The sequence below is a fragment of the Pygoscelis adeliae genome, unplaced genomic scaffold (genome assembly GCF_000699105.1).
Source record: "Pygoscelis adeliae isolate BGI_AS28 unplaced genomic scaffold, ASM69910v1 Scaffold298, whole genome shotgun sequence".
Classification (NCBI taxonomy): domain Eukaryota; kingdom Metazoa; phylum Chordata; class Aves; order Sphenisciformes; family Spheniscidae; genus Pygoscelis; species Pygoscelis adeliae.
This window is the reverse complement of record NW_008825303.1, coordinates 169,958-189,490: the sequence shown is the minus strand read 5'-3', so window position 1 is coordinate 189,490 and position 19,533 is coordinate 169,958. Positions and strand designations below refer to the sequence as shown.

The 19,533-nt window shown below is 40.6% G+C and overlaps 1 protein-coding gene across 1 annotated transcript in view; it reads right to left on the bottom strand.

Moving 5' to 3' along the window:
* KLF13 (Kruppel-like factor 13) overlaps positions 1–19,508 on the bottom strand; it is a 35,547-nt gene extending 16,039 nt beyond the window's left edge. Inside the window, exon 1 of the mRNA XM_009330035.1 lies at positions 18,929–19,508. Coding sequence (XP_009328310.1) covers positions 18,929–19,469 — 541 coding nt within the window. The 5' untranslated portion in view covers positions 19,470–19,508. The remainder of the gene's footprint in view (positions 1–18,928) is intronic.
* Positions 19,509–19,533: the final 25 nt, after the last annotated feature.

The window sequence follows — 19,533 nt, the reverse complement described above, 5'->3', positions numbered from 1 at the left end:
CTGACGCGCAACGAAAATGGAGACCTCCCATCTAAGAGAAGAGGAGCATCTGAGCCACTAGGATACCCATGAGGTCAGAAACTTATCCTACCTAGCAGGGACAACTTCTATGTCTAGGTGAGTGTGCAGACTAGAATGGACCCTGTCTGCCCCACAGGAATAACTTCTATCGATCGTGCTTCCATTAAGTGCGATGCCTTTGTTTACATGGACTTTTGCCACATCCTATTATAAAAGCAGCATTTTTTCGCTCTGCTGCTGGAATAATGAGTAAACAATGCTCTTTTACTGAGTACCAATGACAGGCCTAACTCTTGAAAAATGCAAGGCAACAGCCTCAGTGTCTAAGAGCTTATGTCCTAAAATAATGCAAACTAAATGTTGGGTTTTCTGTCAAAGTTAAGCACCTGTAATTGCTGTATGTAATTTCTGTTCAGTAAGCCTAAAACTCTTACTGGGTCTCCTTATCTCTGAGGCATTAAATCCTAGACTAGTGCTCAGTAAAACAGCTGAAACGCCACTAACTTAAAAAAGCAGCAACTTCCACTGCATTTTGCCTCTCCTGTGGCTTGTTCCAAGAATGGAGATCAATAGCTGATCCTTTGACTTTGCACTTAAATGCAAGACAATTAAATTGTGTTATGCTGAAATGATGAAGTGATGAATTCTGGGGAGAGGAAGACGTGTCTTAGCTATGTGTCATTTCCAAACCACACTGAAGTATCAGACTCTTTGCAAAGAGGGGACTCTGGGGCTTAGTACAGTAGTCCTTTAAATACTGTATTTCTCTAATTTGTTCTACTCAGATCTATGAATGTAAGGATGATTATTAAAACCTTTATTGTGAATAGAAAATAAATGAAAGAAACACCATAAATAGAGCCTCTAAACACATCTGGGTATTACTGAATGACAAAACTAAAAGATGGGGGATTTTTTTTCTTTTCCATTGGTCAATTATATTTTTTAATAAATATACTTCAAAAGAATACTTGGGTTGCAAAACCAAAAAATATAAGTGCTAATCAGCAAATCTGACCTATTGCATCACCCCAGCAAAGGAATTTCAGCCTAGAATTCTTGCCTTGAGCCAAAAACTTGTTGTTTAAGGGGCTTTCTTCATTCCTTACATACAAAGTTTGTGTCTTCAGCATAGGTCAGAGAAGTCTGGCCTCTTAAAACATAACAGAGACTAACATCAATGAAGGTATGTGGGATTTTGGTGGTCTTTTTCTGTCATGTTGACGAGCCAATTCAAACCTTTTAAAGTGACAAGGGACTACGGGAGGGCTCTCCAAATGTATGTAATAATAAACACAGTGGTTTTATCAAATGAGTCCAGTTAAAACTTGAAAAGGAAAGTAATAATATGGACCTTGAAGGACATACATGCTGGACTGAGATCTTGTTTAGTCATTTGCAGTCTTGTGTTACTTCTGTTCTAGCACACTAGCATGCTGATTTGTTGTCTGCTACAAGCTGATGATTTCGGCTGTACCACTCATCCTCTGTTAGAGCAAATAAGGTGATTAATGAAAATGTTATGCAGACAGCAACTGAAGCCAAGAAAGAAAACTCCCCCGACTTGATTCTCTCTCCTCCAGGAGGGAAAGAATCTTACCCATAGCTGACACAACTGAACCAAATGCGTCTACAGGGAATGTGTAGTTAAGGTACCAACAGAAACACAAGGTTTCCATTACAAACTGCTGTCTGGATCTTTCCTGTGCTACCTCAGAATTGCTCACTCTGTTGCCCAGCCCACTCTGCAAACTCAAAACAGCTCCAGATCAGACATCTGACTGTTAGCAGCTCCATGGGAACTCTAAAGAGTATTGGCATCCTGTCTTTCTCCAGCCCACTCTTACAGTGGAAAAAAAGACTACATGCTCACTGTAAGACACTTCCCCCTCTTCTTCCAATCTGTGCTACCTCTTCTTGAAACCTAGGATTACGTCCCAACAGAGCTGAGAAGCTAACTGTCAAGCCATTCATTCTCAACAGTGTGGTCTTTACACAGAGAAATTACACGCGTAGCAGAATTAACCAGTAGGTACTCAGGGGTCAAATGGCAGGAACCAAAAATGCAACGCAGTGACTTCTAAATGTCGTAACTGCCTCTTTGGAGATTCTCTTGCAAATGTATCTCCACAGATAACTGTGCTCCTTTTTTGATCAATGTGATGACCTATCTTTCCTCAGCCTTCAGTGTGGGACACAGGTTGTTCCTTGCTCTTCTAACAACCCAATAGTTGACCCAAGGGTCTTCCCTCTCCCTACCTGAAAATGCTGTTATCTAGTCCTCGTTGGAAAATCCTAGTTAGCTTACTTAGACAGTCTTAAGTTTTAATTTATCTGAGTTCTGATCACTGTGGGAGGTAGGAACTTAAAAGTTAGATCAAACCTAAAAAGTTGAACCTGAAGATACTTGTATTGCAAGAACGTTTGAAATCAAACTGAAACATCACAAACCATCCCTGTCTGTACAATGAACACAGAAATGACCTCTGTAGTGTTTTATACTGCTTTCAATGAAAGCCTACCTCACAAATAATTTTGGTGGTGACTTTCATAAAAAATTTGCATGGTAATGTTCCTGATCTCTGGTATGACAACTGAAATATTTTAAGTGGGAGAGCAATTAAATACGTAATGACAAATTATATTCATCCGGTGTAAATTGTGGGGGAATTCATGCTGAAATTGTGAAACTTTGGCTCCATGAGCTTTACCCAGCACTTGTGTGAATAACTGCAAAGAAGGAATCATATGACCCCATGAATCAGTCTTTTCTCTGTTGACATATCAATGGCTTTTTTATTATTCTATTCTACTAAAAACAGAAAAGTGCTTGTAAAAGCAAAGCTTATCAAATTAATGAAAGGTTGTCCTGCTATGCAAAATAACAGACTAAAGGATTATTCATCTAAACTGAAACGTGTACTTTATTTATCTGAATTCTGGAAGATGTTGAATGTCATCTGCCTCCAACTGAAGTCCATATACTTTGGCATGAATAGACATTGCAGGTAAGATATGACATTTTATGTGCACGGCATCTCCCAGGATTTGGGGACAGGATGAGATTTCATTTTGCTACAAGCTAGGCAAACAGAAGTTAGTAAAAGTTGCCTTTGGCTGTAACTGTGGAATGTCTCTGTGAACTTTTGAACTGTTTAATCAACAACCTCACAGTAACACAGCATGCATGAAACATGGGACTTCAGCATTTCTAAGTACAGCTAAAGCTGTAAAGCTGAGTGAAAAATCTGATACTGAGAGTTTATTGCCACTGTATGGAGGAGAGAGGGAGTGGGAATTTCCTTTTATTTTTATTCTCATTCTGGATGAATTGTGCCAGAGAGCAAGGTGGTGCTGAAGTAGTTTATGAGCAGCATCAGCCAATGACCATATGGAGCATCCAGCTTCAGGGAACAGGCAGGTCTGGAAAGTAGTTTTATGGGCTGATAATCAAACAGTAAGTCTGTTGCTTGACACCAGGCATCTACCATTCAAGGCATGCATAAACCCATTGCATACACTTCAGAAAATCTTCTGCCCAGATTGTAAAGCCACACTTCCTGTTTAAACCAGGATTCAGGTTTTTGTTTTTAATAAAGGAATCAGATTCTGTGATAACAGTTGTACTCATATTCTAATGTGCTCACTTTTAAAGCAGGTCAACTTTTTAGAAAAGACAGTATTTGCAGTTCAACATTCAACTCTTGCAAGTCTCATTTATATGTTCTATTCTGACAATATCTTCCCTGTTTATTTTGCATCTCCCCATCTAGCAGCCTCCTTCAACCACAGGTGTATGAAAAGAAAAAAGAGCACATTACCTTCTCCTTTCTAGTTTCAGCTTGTTTTTCAGTCTTTTCTATGTGTTAATTCTTTAAAACTACAAATGTGTGTAAGCACACACACATCTAGGCCTCATTCTCAAATATAAGCAGAAAATAAATAAGAGAAGGTTTTCAAAATAAATAAGAGAAGGTTGTCTTTTAATTTTGGCTGTCTTAATGTTTTAATCACTGGAGTGAACCTGTAGGGATGTACACTCAGTTTTCTGAAAAATCAGGCTCCTATACAATGTCTCAAGCTGTTTCTGAAAGCATGTGTTACCACCTTGGCCGTAGCCTATACAAAATAGAAATAAACGGTTATTAATGAGAAGTTGCAATGAGATTCCCTTAGCACTCCTCCTTAGATAGACTTGTCAAGCAACTTCTAACTAAGCCTGCAAGACTTCAGGCATCAACAAGTCACGTGGAGGGGGGTACATCATGTGACAGAAGAGAGGCTGTTTTATTAGACTGCAATAGAGGAGCATCGCTGGTAGAGCACCATTTCTCCGAGCATTAACACCCACAGTATAACTCACCCTAGGTGCAGCTCAGCTCCCGCGATCTCTCCATGTTTTATATCATTTTGCAGGACAGCTGGTTGCAGGGTCACTAGGGAGACTAGCCTCACCAGCTGTGTCTGATGTGTGGGGTCATGGCATAGGACAGAGGCCATGGTGAGTGCTGGAAACGAATGAATTAATCAAGTATGTGGTTGTGGAGGAGTACAAGTCGGGAGCCAATTATCTGAGTATGACTTTGGATGTGAAACATAACTGAAAAGCTAAGTGCTTAAGTAGAACATGGACATATTTCAAAGACAGCATTGTCAAGGGAATCTTGGTATATATAACTTTGAAAACACCTCTCTACTTTTGAAGCTACTATCTCATCATATACTCACATACAGAAATCAACTGGATTCCTTTTTCCAAAAGGAAATACTACTTTCAACACTTTCCTTTTTCAAAGTAGTATTGAAAGGAACATCTTTACCATTTTGAAATTGTCGTGGTTTAACCCTAGCCAGCAACTAAGCCTCACACAGCCGCTCACTCACTCCCTCCCTGGTGGGAAAGGGGAGAGAATCGGAAGGGTAAAAGTGAGAAAACTTGTGGGTCGAGATAAAGACAGTTTAATAGCTAAAGCAAAAGCCACGCACACAAGCAAAGCAAACCAAGGAATTCATTCACCACTTCCCCTCGACAGGCAGGTGTTCAGCCATCTCCAGGGAAGCAGGGCTCCATTGTGTGTAACAGTTACTGGGGAAGACAAACGCCATCACTCTGAACGTCCCCTCTTTCCTTCTTCTTCCCCCAGCTTTATGTGCTGAGCATGACGTCACATGGTGTGGAATCTCCCTTGGGGCAGTTGGGGTCAGCTGTCCCGGCTGTGCCCCCTCCCAGCTCCTTGTGCCCCCCCAGCCTGCTCGCTGGTGGGGTGGGTGAGAAGCAGAAGAGGCCTTGACTCTGTGTCAACACTGCTCAGCAGTAACAAAAACATCCCTGCGTTATCAACACTGTGTTCAGCACAAATCCAAAACATAGCCCCCTACTAGCTACTGTGAAGAAAATTAACTCTATCCCAGCCAAAACCAGCACAGAAATTTACCAAATTATACATATATACAAGTATGGCCTCTTTATCAACTATAAGTCTTGTTTTCCCTTGCATGCCGCACCCATGTCTTCATTGCTTGCCTTTACAGAACAGTCTAGTGTTAAAACCAGTTATGTCTCGCTACAGAATGTGGTTTATACATATGAATCATGCTAGAAGGGCTGCCTAGCAGCCACCATTTTCTCTATAAGCACTTTAAAAACCTCTTGACATGTAAACTATTTTACTGTGTGAGTGATTCCTTAGCAGAGATTCTGAATACTACAGGTCATACTTATCATGTAAAAATGCAGTTGCTGTAAAGGTAGACAATATGTAGTAGAAAGATCGCTATTACTTGCCAAAACATAAATTACTAGTACCTCAGGCACATTTATTCATGCTCTGCTACAATTCCTTGTTTAAGAAGTGAGTAGGTCTACTCTCTAATAGGCCTGCTCTTCTGGGTGAGGAGAGGAAACTCGCTGGCCTTTCCGGCTTTTTGAGATGGTGCACTTGTTCCTTGTGTATGCAGGAAATTAGCTCAACCATACTTTGCATGCCCAAAGCAGAGGGGCTAATGAAATACTCTGCAAAATACAGGATTTACTGTGGCCAAAGATTTTTCAGGAGAAGCTTCCTGTGATGGAAAAGTTCTGTGAAATATAATAGGAAATGCACATTATTTTATACTATTACTGTGAAGTTCTGAAAGATATCCCTGCCATGTAAGTCTGCCGCCTAGCTCCAAAACCCTATGCAGAGGACATAGTTTTTACTTTGAAAAAGATCATAGAAGTTCCCAGCTGTTCGTATTTCCATTTGGACTCTCGGTCAATCTAGTGCTAATTCCGGGAACTACAAAATTATTTGAACCTGACTTCCTGTCCATACTCCTAGCTCCTGCTGAGCACAATTCTGGCAGCCATGAGGGGTCTCGGGCTGGGATTCAGGAATTGCAGCATGCAGAGCTGCAAGGTTGATAAACTTGAGTAATCAGGACGTTCTGTTACAACAGACTGACTGTAAATAAAACCAAAGAAAACAGGAATTGCAACTTCATGAGTTGTGTTGTATTCTGACTTAGCTTTGGGGGATTGAGATGATCCGACTATTGCTGTTGTAGCTTGACAGTGCCAAACAGGACAGTTTATTATTCCTACAAAAGATGTGATACACAAAGTACTTTGACCCTGAATTTCAGCCAATTCTTTGAAACTTGTTTCTTTTTTCTTTTGAATAGAAAAGTTTTTACAGCTCAATTTTAGGATTGTTACTCTTTGTGAATATGGACAAATAAGAGAAAATCTTAGTCTTAGGAAAAATGATACATCATTATACTGCACGCAAGCAGGTATGTGTTTACCATTTTTTGCAGAAGATACATAACCTCAGCACTGTAAAGTTGTATACACAATGCTCTCTGCATGCTCACAGATGCACATTTGTAAATCAGTTTTTCAGTGTAACCCCTTTGTTCTATTACTCAAGGCTGTAAATGCTGTTAAGAGAATAAATTCACCACTCTGGATGAGGCAGCTAGGGCCTGTTCCCATGTCTTAATGTATGGGAGAAGGAACTGGACAGAAGGAATGTCCACACAGAAAGTAACGCAGAAGCTGGAAGGATTAGAGTTGATTATTCACTGACTACTGCTGTTGTCAGTGGAGTTTTGCACAGATGGTGAGGAGCTGCAACTGTGTTTTATGATCAGAAGAGTCAAACACAAGCTTGACTTAGGAACTTAGGACCGTTTATATATTTTTTTAAAAATTAGGTATTAAATAACCCAAAGGTAGTCTGATTCTTCAAGGAATTAACAGCAGCCTATTAAACAGTCTCATTTTAAATGACAGGGAAGAGAAAAGGAAGTCTCAAGTCAAAGATGTAGGTTTAAAATAGTATATCATTACAAAGATTATTTTGGTTTGATAAGGTCAGTGACACTGTTTTCTCCAGAGGCAACACTGCTCAAAAAAATCACATGCAGAAATGCAGAGGAAACAGGTGAGTTCTACATGGCTTTTCACCAGTAAGCAATGTTAGCAAAAAAGTCTCTAAAAATGAATAGCTCTTCACCATCTAGGATCTTGTGGTATGAGTCAGGTGAGAGTTTATACTTGGACAGAAAAGATATGTTTGCTTAGTCCACACTGCTTACCAGAAACATTGGTCAATTCCATATACTGAAGCTAGGGTAAGAAAGAGAATGACAAAATGTTCTGTTCTTTTTTTTTTTTTTTTAAAAAAAAGAACACCCCTTCGGGGACTGCCTGAAACTTTGCTTACAAGATGCTGATGCTGAACATCTGTACTTTGTCAAGCAGTGTTTAAAAGCTGTTTCTCATTACAGTTTTGTCTCTGCATTATATAATGAGAGCTTCATAAATTATCACCTTAGACAGTATAAGGTATTTGACAATTATGTTCCTAAACACATTTCATCTGTACGTTTCCCAGTTGTAGAAGTCTGGGATAAGGTTCATGGTAAAGCATTTGTGCCAGCTGTTGTACATTTGCTTACTTCAGTGAGCACAGCAAAGATGACATTGTAACCTGCCCGACCATCTCTCCTCTGAAAGATACCAATGAGATTTGTTAATTAAAATAGCTCCCCAGAAGTTAGACTTCTACATTTAAACTCCAAGCTCCAACAGATGCTGGCTTAAATCATGTCTGATTTGGTCAATGAGATGGTGCCATTAATGATATTGTCCCACAGACTGAAAGGAGATGCCAACACAGCAAAATTCACTCAAGCTGGAAGGAAAATGTAGAAAAATGGTGAAAGAGTCTTTCAGCACGGATAATTACCTCAATCTTGTGTGGCATCTGAACTTATTTGCAGATGAGATGTTAAGAAAGCTGTAGAATATAACCATAGTAGAATGAATCGTGAGTAGCACTGTGTTCCCACAACATTCAGATACACTCCCACTAGTCTGTCTGTGCTTCTACAGGTCTTTCGTAAGTCATCGTATCAAGATTACAGAGGAGCTGCAATACACGTGTACCGTTTCCTTTTACTTTAACAGTTTTAAACAGATTTTTATGGTGTAAATATCACAATTCTCTTCAGTTGTTCTCTGGACTTAAGAGTTTGCAGATTATGTGGGATCTATGCTATAGATGAAGTTGACTGGAAAGTAATGGGTCTGAATACCATAGATAGATGCCAAACCTCTAACATACCTTCAGTAGCATCTGCTAAAACTCACTGTTATGAATTGAGACATTTCTCCCCTTAAAGTTACTGTTTCAGGCCCTCTACAAACTCTGGCAGCTATCATACCTGTCTGCCATTTGAAAACTTATCTTTTCAACAGTATCAGCTATTCTGCAGACCAGGTAAGAGCTGGAGATAGTGGGGAGAGGAAGAATCCTCCCTCCAGGCAGCATGTCCCACTATTTGAGCTATGCTGAAATTAATCTACCTAGCTGCAACAGCCCTAATCCCCCTTCAAAGCTTCACCAGCTCATGAAGGAGGGACAGAATCAGTTAGGGTTCACCATAAGTGATCTTTAACTGTGAGCAAAAACATTTTTATGTATATTACCAATGTAGTGCTTACTATATGTGCAGGTGGTGGGGAGAGGAAGTGGTTTCTTTCCAAATGAAACACAAACTTCTGTGTTTAAAAAAAAAAAGTTTCCTTATTAGGGACAGTGACAGTTTGGGTTTTTTTAAGACAAAGTATAGGTGATTAGCTAGAGATAGTCTTACCTCTCATAACACATAGCTTGAAGTAAAACTGGTTCTATTAAATCCACACCATAGCATCTATTAAACCCATGGTATAGAACTACTTTGTCCCATGACCAAATTCTACATCTTTTCAGCCATTTGTTGAAAAAATGAGCTTTTAAATCCATTTCTTATAGGTGTATTTACGCTAATAATACTATGTAGGGCATCTATAAATTGCAAAGCATTTGCTTTTCTGGTTGCTCATAATTTTGCTCATACATTTCTAGTTAAGCTAGAATTTGGTGCACATGTTGCCAATCTGAGAAAGACTATTTCTAAAATGTTAGTGAGAAGAATTCAGTTGTTTCCAAGAATGATGAAAGCTGGGGGAAATGGAAGGTACAAATACTGTACATCTCTGCACAAAACGGAAAAAAATGTATCAATGAGAATCCTGGCAGAGATGTAATCCTTTGGGGTATCTAAGAAATTCCGTTTTGTTTTGTCCATGTTCTGAGAATTTAAAAAACATACTTTGCAAATACACCCTGGATTTATTATACAATAAGACTAGCCATCTGCCAACATTCTATTGGCACTGCGTGTATGGACATATATACACCAAATGGAAATTTCCATTGACTTAGAGGGGCTTTCAGTGCTCTATTAGAGTTTCACATGCATGCATAAGAAAGCTACGTCCAATTCACGTTGGTCTTGGAAAATATATCAATCGCCAGAACAATCAAAAACTGCCAAGGCAATCATGTATTAATGCTATTCTGCAGTCCTTCTGCTGGCATTTAAAAGAAATGCAAATTTCAATTCAGTAAGCCCCTACAATATATAACAAGAATTAGTCTGTGGTTCAGTGAGATTTTACCAGCATCCCTGTTCATATTTGTTATAGCAGGATCCTACACTACTAGATTAAGAACGTAGGAAAGCCCTATATGCACTGTGAGGTTTTGCAAGAATTTATAAAGCCCCAGTCTAGTATGTAGATTTGTACCAATGTAATTTCATTTATTTACCCCCAAATTGCAAAACAAATATTTCTCTGATCTATTAACAAACAGCTCACCATTTCAGCAAAATTTTTCAGGAAACATCTGAAGATGGACTAGGCTGTCATGTTCTGACCCTTCTCAGCTGGCCCCATTGTAAGTTCCTCTAGTGGAAATACTGGCAGCTGTTTCGTTTAAAAGGCTCAGTGCATCCTTTTTGGCTGCTGTACCTCAGCTGGTCTTACTCTGGAACTAAGTGGTTAGCATTTCTGCCTCTCTCCTTGACCAGTTTTAAAAGCTAGAGTTGAAGGCAGTAAAGGCTACATAACCAGCATACCCATTCTGTTTGTGTATTTGATGTCCAGGGATACTCTAGCTGGCTGCAGGACCAAAGCAGATAGAAAGCTGCAAAACATGTAGCAGCAACACAATGCTCTCTCATGTGAGTTTTTCAGGTGCCTCTATTCCAAAAGCTCATATAACTTATGAACAAATAATAGAGAGCAGTCTGGCAGAAATATAGTGTGCAATAAATCTAAGATAGCTTATTGATCTATTGACTGCAATGTCAACAGATACCCAGACACAAATGTGTTGCCTATAACTCCTGAGAGCACTACGAAAGTGCTGTAACTGATTACAGAAAATCTTTTCCTTGCACTAGAGGTCATTTCAGGATATGCTCACTTTAATACCATTTGACTTGTGCCAAGTTCCTGGTTAGTAAATGCTTTTTATGTTAGGGCTGCAAAAAAGCTTCTGAGGTCATTTTTCTACCAGTAACTACAACGGTGGCACTCTAAACTTTTAAAAACTTTTCTTTTATATTAAGTGGAGGCCCTGTAAGATCTGCTGAATCTGCAAGACCTGAAAAATACAGGATATGTGTGTCTGACTTCAGTGCCTGCACTTAAATAACCCACATTGTCTAGCTATTGTTAAACTGAACACAGCAAGATAGCGATCTCACTGCCCATGCGAATCTACCTAATAAAAGCCAAGTGGGTAACAAAGGAAAAAAAGTATTCCTATAGAAATTTTACAGAAAGGACCCTTCAAAGGTTGTCCTGCATTTGAACAGCAGAGTATTTTTTTGGCTCTGTCAGCACTGACTTCCAAACAGCTGATCCAAGATTGGAAGGGGGCAGGGTGGAAGTTGGAACATGCTTAACTTATAAAACAGAACTAGAAACCACATGTCCAATATAAACAAGTTCCAGGTTTCTGCTCTTGGACGTGCCATAACTATGTTCAGCCAGACAATAACACAATGCAACAGTTGTATTCTAAATGGTTAAAGGTGCCTTCTTTTCAGATTAAATCCAATTGTGAGTTTATTTCATAAAGAACTCCAGTTTAGCAAAAGATTTGTTTATGCTCAACTCATGTCACATACAAATACTTTCCAGTGTCCTGCAGAGAAGTATGCGCTACTGCAGAAACATCTCCTACAGATCATTCAGAACACTTTTTCCATAAGGTTGTGATTAATTTCTAATACAAACACAGCTATCAATTGCAATCGTCCATTCCTTAGAAAGATTGTCTGCTGGTTTACTCCAGACTATCTGTAAGACTTAGGTCTTGTTACTGAGAAGGAAAGTGCTGCTACCAGTGTCTAGGATGAGGAAAACAACTGGAAAGTGATCCATCCTCACCACTTCCAGTATTAATAGGCCTCATTACACTGGACCCGAGTACCACCTCCGTGCTAAAAGGAAGATGGTTTGTGGAAAGAGAATTCTGTGAAGTTTCTGATTTTCTACTAGATACCCAAAGTTTTCACCCTGTAGAAAAGGCAGTGCCTGAACACTGTATTCTGTGAATGATGTTGACTGGAACAGCCATGCTGTAGTTGGGATATTTTTTGTTAACTACCCTCTGCTCTACTACAGTAAGATCACAGGTTGCACAGGTTGGTAACTCACTGCCTGAGCTAGACTCATCTCAGTAACTGTCTTGGTCTCAGCAAAATGTGATTTCCAAAGAACTGTGGAAGTCACAAATCGATTCATTTTCTTTCTGTACATTTTTTTTTTTCTGGTTTATTGAGCATGTTTCAGTGCAACACAACACAACCATCTGTGTCCGCTCACATTCAAAGCAATGCTCATTTGTCTTTTAAACAGATTATCATCTTCCTCTTCCCTCCTCACTCAGCAAAAGCAAACAGAGGAAAAGCGGGGAAAAATTATGGAGAGAGAATATTTAGCTACACTGATTATACCTGTTTCAAAGACAATGGTGAAGAGGGAAAAAGACGACTATTTTTCATAGCAGACCCTCTCCATCACACTTATGACAATGGTAAGTACAGCTCTGCTTTAAAGGTTTTTTAGCCACAATACCTAAACTCCGTTAACTGTTATCAGAAGCTTTATTTCTGTGAGTTCTACATGATTAATATCTCCATAAAGACCAGGGAGAAAAAGGAGGGAAAGGAAGGGAAGCCTTTCACAGAAAAACCCGTATAACAATCAGAAGATTTAGTTCTCTCCAGTAGGTAGTACTACTCAAGTTGTGGTAAATACCACTGTCAGCCAATGGGATTCTCCATGCAACCAATTTAACCCGAACTCTTTTGCAGCTGAATTAACTGAATCTTATTAGTCAATCCTGAACCAGTCAGGTAAAAGAAGTTCTGCCTTTCTTCCTGACTTGAGTTCCTTTTGAAAAATATAAGTTTTAAAACTTGCTTACTCTTTTAAGAAATTTATGCCCCATACTTATTTCAAAGATTTGAAATTAAGATACTTATAGCATATATACTGCTTATTCGTTATCTTCAACGAACATAGACTGTTTGATCCAGGCTTATGATCAATACTTTTAACTACTAACTTTATTCTTTGGAATTGCACGTTAGGGTGAGGACTTAGGCAGGGCTGTAAATGAAGTTGGTTTATGTTTTCAACTGACTCATTCTTTTTAATGTGTCGAAGCTTTCTTAGAGGAAGTAAGAAAGGAGTTGCAGAGCTCTTTCAGAGCAAACAAAAATAATGCTTTGCAGTTTTGTATTGTTTTTAAAAATACAGGCTTATTAAAAGACACTTAAGACCATCAGTTTTCAGAAAAATGCAGGAGGAGGCTGCTGAACTATTTAACACTGAGAAAGAATGCTTATCGCTCATGCTGGAAAGATAACTGTTTCATGAGGCTGGCATTTGAACCTGTCCTGAAGCTACCATTTGAGCCCATCTCGGAGAAAAACCTTAGAGAAAAGATTTCGATGCACTGAGCAAAGAGAGGAGGTGGAAAGCAGTAGAAGAGCATTATGGGACACAACAGCCTAGAGCCACCCTGGAGCTTTTTGATAATCTGGGTGTATGCTAATGATAGTGAGTTAGGCATGCAGAGCCAGCTAGCTGCTTCTAACTTTTAAGACAAGAAGTCAAAAACAGGAGGCCCAGCCACTAAAACTGAAATTGCTGAGCAATGCGCAGAGGGCCAAATTCACTTAGTCTGTACTCTTGCCTGTGGGAAATCAGCACTGGGGAAAGGCCTTTCCAATTTCCTCTGGCATTCTGTTCAGAGGGAGCGCAGCTTCCCATTCAGTCCTGGCATCTAGAGCAGCCCAATGGCAGCTCAGAGGATGGATTGAACCAGTGGTACCTGCTCATTTCATCCTGCTCTATACAAGAGCAATCTGCAGCCCTGTTTTCCTCTGCTCTCTTGAGTGGCACAGGAGGCATTCGATTAAGTTTCTCCACCTGTAACCTTCTGCAAAGGCTTGGGTCTTCACAAACACTGTCTGCTTGCCACACACATGCATGTATACCCCTTCTAGAGTCACTGTGTGCCTACAGGCAAGCTAAAGGAAATCCGAGCTAAGTCTAGTCCACACTTTCTAGCTAACCAGCTAAGTTTCTGGTAATTGCCAGATGCTAAAATAGAAGATAGAGTTTATTTCACTGATATGTGAACTTGCTTCTCCTTACATGGGTTAATCAGTTTCTTCACACACGCACAGAGGTAGCAAATTGATTCAAACCAACTTCAAAGAAGTTGTGCTTTACCGCTGCGGTTTAAATTAATGTAGTCGGAGCAAATCAGATGTAACAGAACTGAAAGTGAAAACCAACCTCCTGTTTAAAACGTATTATCTGTACTTTATATAAAAGCCTCTTTACCAACCCAAACACAGGCCAAATACTACTCCAGTTTGTCCAGCCTGTTATGCTGTTGTCACACTTGTCACAGTGAGGTCTGATTGCATTATTTCTCAGATTGCTTTCAAATACCAAATACATTATGAATTTCTCCATCTTCACACACCCCAGTTACAAAGTAATCAGAAAAATTTTGCTTAGGGAAACAAGAAATACTAATTGAGGGGGGGAAAAAGGGTACATAAGTTAAAAACTAACTCTTTTCATATGGGTTCATTAGTGTTGTCCTCAAAAATATGATTCTAGAGATTTAATGTAAAGAAATGGAAATTTCTTTACAAGTGAATAGAAATCAGTCAGTCTTTTCTACCTATTTCAATTCAGCTAATATTTAATGAATAAGGGTTAGGCTAAAAAGAACAACAGATACCAAATAACGTATTCTCCATAACTGCAAGGTTAAGCAGGCTGAATACATAGCTGCCCAAGCTTATTCTGCCAGCTAGAGACCAACAAAGGTCTTGACTACTTTCTCTTGGATGAGTCCTAACCTGGCATCTACGAGCAAGGATAATACGATCAGGATGGCCTTCTCTTCTTCCTGTGCCCCAACAGCCATACAGAAGTCAGCTGGTTTAGCAACAGTACAGAGGAGCCACCGTTAAGCCACCTGGCCCCAAGTTTGTTTCAATGCAAGACTCTATCATAGTTAAGACTCCAGACTGAGACTGGTGCCCACATCTCCTTAGCTTATGCTAATTTGTGCAAACACATTTAATTCTGATGACTGAAAAGCTGTTTCTGTGTTATGATGTACTGCTTAGTGAGTAGAACTAGTAGGTTTAGAAGGACATTTCAATGGAATTAAATTAAGGTTTATTGTGTGCTTTCTCTTCATTCACAATGGCATACTGATGAAGATGGCTAAAAGCTTGAGAGGTCACAGTGATGGGGGGGCGGGGGGGGCTGCAATACATAGGATTCCTTTGATCCCTGCCCAAAATTCAGTCAATTTTTCTCTACATATAAATACGTAGTATAATGCAGTAAGTTGGGACTCTCTACAACCTCTCAGAACATAGTGGTCCTGGACAATGCTTTATGAGGTTGTAGCCTGTAGATGGCTATTAGTCTCTGCACTGTCTCTCTCTTACCACTGGTGCATGAAAAGAGACAAACCGGTTTCCAGTGACTTCAGAGAATTTCCAAACCTTCCTAGTGACCCCCTGCTGAAAACCTGCTTAGAGGAAGGAGCATGTTGTCATGTAAATGGTTCATCTGATTTTCTGAAAGTCCTTTGTGTTTAGGAAGCTTCTCGGGAGTGGAGAGGATTTTTAAAACTGGTGTGCCAGTGAAATTTTTATATCAATGGCATCGATATAGCTTGGGACAAGCAGGGTGCTGCATCTGTGGATCACAACACAGCTTCTGAGGTCCACAGGAACCTCAGTGGAAAAAAATTTGGACTTGACATCTACCCACTGACACTAAATATAACCTTCTGGTAAACATTAAAACTTCAAGGGCTTTGTGGCTGATGATCACGTTGAACGCCAGGACATCCAGTGAGAGAGTAGGGTGGAAAACATAAACATTAAAAGAAACCTAGGGGGAGGGGAAGGGTTTGAAAGCTGGTGGAGAGAACAGCAAAGATTTTGGTGACTAATGTTTTCTGCTTGGTTCAAGGGCTTGTCGATTTAATAAAGATGAAGCATTCATAAGGCTGAGATAGCTTAACCGCTAGCGTACCAAACACAAGAAACTATGGATTGCTCTAGCACATTATGTTCTAATAGAGAATTTCTTTCTAAAACACTGTACTCGGAGCATGGGCCTAAGGACAAAAGGCAGATGCTGCTTTCTTGGCTGTTCCATCTTGTTTCTTTTGCTTTAAATAGGATAATTAGCATCCTCTGCGCTATGGTTTTTGCTTTGGACGTTTGAGCACTGAAATCTGGCTATAACTATCAGAGGGATTTCACACGGGGCACCAAACAGCCGGAAAACAGTACCAGCTTTCAGTCCCTACCAATGTGGGCTGGATTTGACCCAATAGTACTTGGAAGGCTCTGTATCTCTTTGCCACGCCATAAGCTCAATGACCTAGTCTATCCTTCCTCCAAGCATGAAGAGCAAAGCCTTTAGTTTCTGAGCATAGTAGCAGACAAGGACAAGCAAGTTTCTAAAGCAGGACATAAACTGCACTATTCTGTTCTTAGCCTTCAGTTCACTCCTAAATACCAGCTCACCTAGTTACAGAGCACATGGAAGAAGTTTCGCTCCATAGCAGATGTTTTTGATTGTTTCTTAGTCAACAGGTTTGGGATTTACTGGGGCAGCTGTTTAAAGCACCTTGTATGTGTACTTGGAATACTTTCACCACTGCTTGGTGAGGTGGATAGCTGTCACCCTATCTATTTGACAGATGGGCAGACTGATGTGTACATGGTACTTAACTAGTCCAGGACCACTGGAAAGCGGAGGAGACCCAAACCCCTTGTTCTAAATTGGTAAAACCCATTATGTGTTTTGTAAAAACAAACATTTGCCAGTACTGGAAGTCATTGTTTGTTCTGTTAGCTTAACTCCTAGTGTCATATAAACTTTTCTCAAGCCTGTCACAATTTCTTTTAAAGAAAGAAAGTAATTCAAACACCTTAGAAAACATTCTGCAAGAGGAGTAAGAGGCATTTAAGCCTGTTTAAAACTCAACCCAAATGGAGACAGACCTGTTGCTAGTGAGGAGGGAAACTTGGCAGCTTTGTTTAAAGCTTCCCACACAGACACGGGAGACGCAAGAAAACAAAGACGCTGTAGTCCCCGAGGGTCCTGCCACTCCCAGGGCAAAGCCAGTCCCTTCCCTGCTTTTCCTCTAGCTCTCACAGACACGCACACGCTCTGTTCTCTCAGTGCCATTAGCTACAGCAATAACCAATTAAGCCCTACAGACCTGGAAAAAATACAGGAAATTAAGAGTTAAAAAAGAAAAAAAAAAAAAAAACAGAGAACTTGGAGGCAAGCCAGCGTCCCCGAATGACTCGGCTCAGCCGGCAGCCCGGATCGACACTCCCCACCAGCCCTGCCCTCCCTCTCCTCTCCCCGCAGGGCGGGCATGCCCAGCCCTCCTCTCTTTATCAGGGACAGGAGTTCCCCTTCTTGGTCTCCAGTTGGTGTGGGAGCCCAGAAACATTGCTAAATTTATCTTTCACTTTTAGGACAATGGCAAATGCCAGAAATAAGAAAGCAAAAGGACTGAAAATAAATTGAGACAACTTCCTGCAAGCCAAGTGGAAGCACCTTTTCTGCATAACTCCCAAGGAGGCAAAGAGCAGTTACACAGTGCAAAGCAGGGCAGGCAGCCTGGGGTGCCAGGAACACGCTGTTCCTTTGGCTGTGCGGCACAGGGAGTTGTCCATCCATATGCTCAAACTTGATGGGGCTTTCTTCTCTCCCACAGAAAGCAAAACATATCCTCAATTTAGAAGGGCTCTTGCTTTATCTCAGGAAGGCAGCAGGAAAAGCTCAAGGCACACTGAAGAGGTACAGCCAGTGTGGGTGAGGCTGCCACCTCTGAGCAAAAACTGTTCAAGAGTCATTAAATGATGTTTAGTTCTGAGGATCTTTTCCTTAACGCTCTTTGTAAGTGAAGTGACCGTAGATCTTAGTAAACTAATTTGTTGTCTGAAATTACTCAGTGGAACAGCCGCTGTGGTGCCTCGGCATATGCACTATGGTCAGTGCCTTCAGCAGAGATCGGTCTCCTCAATTTTTGGTGCTCCCTCTCTGACTGGAAGCCATCCTGCTCCCCAGCACCAGGCAGAGGCATGAGGTCTGGCAAGTCGTGGGGCCTGTTTCAAGATGGCCTTCCTAATACTTTCAGTGCATAACTTTCACAGCACTTGCAAGACTTCCACTTTTTCTATATGTCTCATAAATTACAATAGCAACAAAAAAGTGGTCAGTCTTCACCAAGAAGTAAACACCAAACACTGATCAGAACAAGTTAGTGTTCGCATTCAAATGTTTTTTGTTTCAAAATCAGTTCTACCCAGCTGCCAAAAGCTTTTTTGAGGCTGCCCGTGTCCCCCTCTCTCTACACTTACGAGAAATGTCTCCTTGTGACTCATGTTCAGCTTCTCAACTGCCCTCCTGCCTACTCTAGCTCTCTAGCTTTTGCACAAGTGTCTGCTAAAGAAAGAAACAGACACACAGTCATTCAGGTGCCTCTAGAACATTTAATTTGAAAATATCAAGAGTATTGATGCTCGCATGGGAAGTGATAAGCTGGTATAAAGGTAGTGACAGGAGCATGGGGTAGGAAAAAGTAGATGGGGGAGGGTAAGAAGCATTGGAAAGGGAAGTAGAAGACGCACTGAACAAGAAGGCTAGCAGCTAAAAATTACAGCTTGGTACAATCCACACAGACGACCCACACACCATTCCCTGTGACATTAAGTAATAAAAAAAAGGGCAACATTAGCTTTGAATCTATGCCCAGTAAGGGTTTATTCCCAGAGGGGTTTTTTTTGTTGTTGTTGTTGTTTGGTTTTCCCAAGCTTGAGTTCTGAGAGGTGAAACCATAATGGTGGCCAAATACAAGTTTGTTTGGTTTTGTTTTTTCAACATTCATTTTAATTACCAAGCTGTAACAAATAAACCTCTGGCTGGATTGTAACTAACCTGTGTGGGTCCTTAGATGAGCTTTAAGGTGGGAAGATTTGCCATAAACTTTTTCACACCCCACATAGTGGCATTTGTGCTTTTTCTGGGGTGATCCAGGGTCAGTCCAGCTTCTCGTGCGTTTGTTCTTTTGTCTGGGGCTTGGCTCAGTTACTGCAGCCAGGCTAGTAGGTGTGGCTGCTCTTCCTCCTCCACGCTTACCAGCCGAAGACACATTTTCTTCCCCAAACTCCTTAGGAGCAATAGAAATGTGTATTTGTTCTGTGATATCAAAGGTCTCTGTTTTTTCCATCCTTAGAGCGGGTGAGTTTGGGACATGCTGGTTCAGATCTGCTAAAATGCTAGCTACCACGAGTAATGATGATCCATTGTCTTTCCCGGTTTCTCTGACTTCCCGCTTATCTTCTCCATTTGATGAAGAAGGTACTGCTGCATCAGGTTGGGGATCAGGCTCCCCTTTGGGACTATGGATAATAGCACGACTGGACATAGAAACAAGGCACTCTGCTGCAAAATGATCCACATATGCTGCTGTTGCCATTTTTCGTAAGTTTAAAAATAAATCAGAACAGAAGAGAAAAAAAAAGCCGAAAACGTGCTCTTTA